Here is a 5,576-nt window from a genome sequence, read left to right as displayed (position 1 = left end):
AATGTTGACTTCAATTAAATGTATTATGTCAACAGATTCCACATAACAGTATTAGGTTAGTTGAAAGCAATACTATTAAGTTGAACCTATTTAAACGTTATACTCTGGCTGTCAACTTACCTAATATAGTTATATGGAATCTGTTGACATAATACATTTAATTAAAGTCAACGTTTCAGTTGTTTCAGTGTATGGACAGTTGTGTTGTAATGTCTGCGGAATGAATGAGCAGCATGCAGTGAAAAACAGTGCAAAAGGCAGAGGTCAATGATACTACATAACTTGGTTTATTTGGCTGTCATTTTCCTGATGTATAATATCCTGACATTGACATCGGTTATTAGTAAAAGGACCTGAATTTCAGACAAATTGATGGATTGAAAGGAACATTCCCATGAAGTTACCCAACAACGATTTATTGTTGCGTCAACAGGTGATTGTTTGTCCGCGAAATACAGCCGAAAGAGACAAGAGAAGAAGAAAAAAAGGAAATAAAGCCAGTGAATGTTTCACATAGCGGGGAAACAAAGAAAAAAAGGCCTGAGCATGAATCACACTGGCGGGGGGCTCAGGGGAAAGTCGCCAGCTGATGAGAAATCAGTTGAAATTGGAGATCTTGAAGCCATGCAGTTAACAGAATATTGCCTTCAAATAACACTCGCACATGCTTTTTTTTCCAAAATCAAACATGCATTGGGTATTTCAGTGGGGGGGTAAAAAGAGTGTCAATACTCAACATTTTAGCAAATTCTATTAATGTTTCCGATTTGTAGAGCACACTCTTTTTTATTTCCAGAAATCCCTTTTATTTCAGTCATTTGATTGTTGAAAGCAAATGATAAATGAACATTAAGTAAAAATATAAAATAAAATATATATTTAGCGTGGATCTGCCTCGATGTGTGAGTCACAAAAAAAACACAAGCATATTCCGTCACTACTAACTAATTCAGTTTGTAAAATCATAGCAAGCACAGAGTCAGTCATCGCAAGGCTGTGAGTGCAGTTCGGATCACAGTGGTCACGGACAAGTCCAGCATCTCCTCCACCTCACTAAGGCTTCTTAGAAATAGTCACTCGTTTGAAAACTTCCCCGTTTCGTTCTCCTTTTTTTTTTGGATCATCCTCTTGGAACATATTTGTTTTGTTGTTGTTTAGAAAAGAACTATCAAAATCATGCAACTACCATTTCATTCCTGTGAGACGAAAAAGCCAGTCTTGACTTGATTTTTCTCTTGGTGCTGGTTTTTGGGGAGTTCTGGAAACGGAGGTCGGTGTGGGCGTTTCTTTTATTCATTTGTTTCAGGCACTGCCGTCTGTTTTGTGCCGCTGACTGCGAGCCTTGTAGACCTCGATGAGTAAATCTTTGACGTACTGGATTTCTCTCTCCACAGACTCCGCCTTGTCACGAAGCTCCCGGTTCTGCCCCTCGAGGCCGTGCAGCTCCTCCTCCAGACAGTCCAGCTCCACCCTCTTACGCAGCCTGTACCTGCAACACAAGGGACCGCTTAGTTCCACATTTCTGCTGCCTTGCATCTTTGTTAGCGATCCTTGCGAGCGTGACCCCTGAGCTACATCACACAGACATCTCTCCCCTGAGAAAACTCTGATCAGTTTCTTTTTCTTCCAACTTTTTACTATCATTTTTAAGACTTTTCCTGCATATTTAGCTTTTCACATCTCATACACAGACAGAGCAGACTTAAATAAATGGTTAGGTGGGGCTGAATTTGGCAGGCAGTGAGGGACTTTCCATTCCCCTCCTACACACTGCAGGACATTTAAAGCTTTATGTAACACTCCTGCCATGTTCAGTTTCTATTGACAAACTTTCACTTCTGACTACAAGTCTAATTTGTATACCTTTTTGAGGCATGCTTTCAAAACGAGGAGGAGAAGAAAAGAAAAGCTTACCTGTGAGCAGCAGTTTTGTTCTGGTCTCTCTTCTTCTGCTTCCTCTCTCCGGGGACGCCTTCCACAGGAACGCTGCCCATCACCAGAGCCGGCTTCATGGAGCAGTGCTCATCCTTTAGCCTCTGGGTGGGGCGGTGGATGGGGGCACCCATCAGCGTCCCCTCGCCCTCCCCTCTGGACAGACATTCGTAGCTTTGGTCTGCAAGGCATTCTGGATAGAGGTAGTGGCCATGTTGGGGCTCCACAGCCTGAGGCTGTGACGGCTGGTCGAGGTCCCCTATAAAGCTATGGTAAGGCTCCGTGCTGGCCATGGACTGGTGGAAGTAGCCGTCTCCGGCCACCATTGTCTCTTGGGGAATCCCCCCGGAAAGTCCTCCATCTTTACCGCAGTGCAAGACCTCCAGCCCCGTGCTGTCGTAACTTACATTGACCTTCACATTGTGCATCAACTGTCCTTCGCGCTTGTGGTGGCTGTCGTACGAGCCACCCAGACAAAACCCTCGAGCGATCTCCTCGCTGCAAAACATTCCCTCGGAAAAACAATAACTTTCCTCTTCCTTCAACGATAAAGCACATTCTCTCACCTTCTTGACGCTGCTGAAGCTGTTCTTGCTCACTGTCTTCAGCGTGGAGTAGTGGTTCACAGACAACTCCGCGCTTCCTGAGTAACTTCCCCTCGAGCCCCACGTATCGAGTCCTACTTCCTCCCCGACCTTCACTGCGTCGCCGATGATCCTCCGCCCATTATTGTGGTGGTAACGGTGGTGGTAGTTGTACGGAGCAGGTCGTGCAATTTTGGTTCTGGCGATTGGACCGCCACAGAAGCTGGCCAGGTCCAGTTCCCCTGTTGCCAAGGTAACAACCACAGGGCTGGTTTCTGATTGGCTGGTCCCATACGAGCTGTAGGGTAACTGATAATAAGACTGGGAGCCCATGGCTTGAGCACCCTTGTCACATTTTGAGGATTTCTCCAACTTGTTTGTTGTGGTTGTGGTCTCGGAGCGGAAGTAGTCCTCCAGCTGAGCCAGCTCCTCCTGCAGTAGAGAGGTCATGACCTCCAGATCCGAGGGCACCTTGACATCTTGTTCTAACGGCGAGGGTGGAAGGGATGAGCTGGGAGAAGACTCGGTCGTCGACACAAATGAAGACAAATCAACTTTTTCCGTCATCCAATCTGAGTGACCATCACCTATGAAAAAAATCAAAAAAGAATCATAGAATCAGTAAAGCAATCCACTTTTTTTCATTTCAGCTGATTGTGTAAAATAGCTGAAATAAAAACTACAAATTTAGAAAAAAAATCTTAAATCACGCAAAGAGGATAAATCAAATAAAAAATAAGCCCAAAATGAAAGAATACATCCGAGAAATCCAAGTGAACAACTAACCGATCATCTGAAAATGATTGAACAGCATCGTCTGCGTTCGATAAATATCCACTTAGCTGTACTCACTGTACGACATTAGCCCCGTGCTGCACTGCGGCTCCGACCTCGGGATGTGGAAAAATAAAAAAGCGTCTTGGCAAAACTCACCAATTAAGTTCTGCCTCTCCGCTGGCTCCGCCCCCTTCCTTGGCCGTGATTGGCTTTGGCTAGCCTGTCGGAGAGGGGGAGCGCCAAGCTCGCTCGTGGAAATGGGAGGAATATTCCTGCGAAGGATCGATGCCGCCATTGTGTCTTCTGCCTCGATTAAATTGTTCAAAAGCGAAAACCATGCAATGGGTGGATGAAATAATTGTGGAAACACCTGAAGACCTGTGGGAAAGAAATTAGGAAAATAAACAAATGTTAAAAATCTATATATATATTAATGTAAATTTCAAATTCAATCCAGTAAAGCGTTAAATATTTCCCCAAAAAGTAAAAAATAAAAATGTATATAAATATTTGAAAGCTAAAACAACAAAATAAAATAATTATAAAAGTGTATTCTGTTCAACTTAACCCTTTACATTTGTGAGCACCTGTAACCTCATGCTGTGAAGCCATTACTGATTAATGTCAAAACATAACAATTTCCCAAAAAAAACTAAAAACAGTTAGTTGAAATACTTTGAACAAACAATAAACATGAAAAGATAATAAAAAAACATTGCAATTTTTTTAAACATGATATAGTCTTAAGCACTACCTTCATAACCTAATTATAGACTAAAACATACATACATACATACATAGATAGATAGAAAGTTATTGTTCAGAATGTAAGTAGTAGTTGTCAAGTTAAAAACAGTATTAAGGAACAAAAAATAAATGAATTCACATTTTAAAATAGTCACAATTACTTTAACATAGTTATTTTAAAATACTAATAAAGGCTAATAAAGTCCTGTAAAAGATGTTAATACAAAATAAATTCAGGATTAAATTAAATGTTAATTTAAAGAGTGTCTAAAGTGGTTTGTTAGCTTTAGTAAGACTTTATTCACCTAACTTTCCCCCAAAGCCAGAAAGCACTTCTTACTCACCCCATAGTTTCAGAATAGTCTTGGAGTGCGTCGCGAGAGCAAAGCACGCGGAGCTTTATGGTGAGGAAGAAGACGGTCGAGGTTTAAAAAGCCATATTATCCCTTTTCATAGTCAGGGAGTCTTCATCAAGTGCTATTTCGACGAACAGAAATGCAGACAGAAAGTTTTTAAATCCGCTACTTCTGCAAACTCCTATTGCTCCGGACCGGATCACAGCAGACGAGATTCATCCGCAGTTTACAGAGTTCAGCTGGCCGTTACGTCATGAACCTGGGGACTTTCCCATTACCCAGAGACACGCTCAAATAATATCTCCTCATTCCCTCAATGTATAAACACACTGTTATTGTATCTCATCTGAATTTTCTCCTTTCATTTGACTAGTTGTATGTTATTCAAGTTGCCTTTTCATGGTAATATTGACATAAAGTACAAATAAGATGCATTTAAAATGACATACTGACTATAATTTCGCTTTAACAGTATTAAGGATTTATCTAGATACTGAAAGTATAGCAAAAAAATGTATATCGTAACTAAAACATAGTAGGTTGCCTGCCGGTAAAAGGTTGTTGACAGAAAAACATGGGCATGAACTCTATCTTACCTAAAAGTCCCGTCACGCAACAAAAACAAAACATAATAAAAACACGTAGAATATATTATTAAAACCCTAAACATCCTTAAAGAGTTGACCAGAGACAGTGTGGAGAGCATTCAGGGAGAATTAAGCAGACGGTGAAGCCGGTACTAGTTTTCGTAGCGCCACAGCGGAAGGACATCATGTTGCAGTTCGAAGGTGTAACTTTAGTTGCAGTCCTGTTGCATCAGATCCGCAGGGGATTCGCTGAGCGCTGTAACAATGTGGCCTCACCATTGGTTTATGTAGGGGAACTTTTTTATTTCTATTGGCCTGCCATCGGTCTTCCACTGATTGCTAATCATTACACATTAACACCAGCCTGGGACTGCTTTGTTGTAAATTATCACCAGTTAATAAAGCATAACCTACAACTAGGATCATAACCTGACAGACAGCCACTTAAAATCTATAACAACTCCAGATATGTTGCTTTTCTGAATGGTTCCCACTTTAACCTCAGTGTATGCTACTAAGTGTATTGCTGGATTAATTTAAAAAGATTCTCAATTGAATTAAAACATTTAGCCTGCTAACATAAACACTGAATA

At 41.3% G+C, this 5,576-nt stretch overlaps 1 protein-coding gene across 2 annotated transcripts; it reads right to left on the bottom strand.

The window, feature by feature from the left end:
* Positions 1–264: 264 nt before the first annotated feature.
* atf5b (activating transcription factor 5b) lies at positions 265–5,068 on the bottom strand. 2 transcript variants are annotated; one of them, XM_034240005.1, is made up of 4 exons: positions 4,385–5,068; positions 3,450–3,671; positions 1,915–3,103; positions 265–1,489 (listed from the first exon to the last, which is right to left on the bottom strand). In XM_034240005.1, exons 2-4 carry the CDS (start codon positions 3,586–3,588, stop codon positions 1,303–1,305), a joined length of 1,515 nt encoding a protein of 504 aa, XP_034095896.1. In that variant the 5' UTR covers positions 3,589–3,671; positions 4,385–5,068; the 3' UTR covers positions 265–1,302. The 2 variants fall into 2 exon arrangements, with proteins under 2 accessions (XP_034095896.1, XP_034095897.1); XM_034240006.1 differs by lacking the exons at positions 3,450–3,671; positions 4,385–5,068 and adding an exon at positions 3,303–3,410.
* Between the last annotated feature and the right edge of the window lie 508 nt (positions 5,069–5,576).

The sequence above is a fragment of the Gymnodraco acuticeps genome, unplaced genomic scaffold (genome assembly GCF_902827175.1).
Source record: "Gymnodraco acuticeps unplaced genomic scaffold, fGymAcu1.1, whole genome shotgun sequence".
Taxonomy (NCBI): domain Eukaryota; kingdom Metazoa; phylum Chordata; class Actinopteri; order Perciformes; family Bathydraconidae; genus Gymnodraco; species Gymnodraco acuticeps.
Note: the sequence above shows the minus strand (reverse complement) of the source record. Positions and strands in the feature narration are given on the sequence as shown.

Excerpts from the sequence above, each read along its gene's own strand:
- atf5b (XM_034240005.1), bottom strand. The coding sequence starts at position 3,588 with ATGGCGGCATCGATCCTTCGCAGGAATATTCCTCCCATTTCCACGAGC. Across the intron at positions 3,104-3,449 it reads GGAGAGGCAGAACTTAATTG|GTGATGGTCACTCAGATTGG; the intron begins GTGAGTTTTGCC and ends TTTTTTTCATAG. Across the intron at positions 1,490-1,914 it reads AACAAAACTGCTGCTCACAG|GTACAGGCTGCGTAAGAGGG; the intron begins GTAAGCTTTTCT and ends CTTGTGTTGCAG.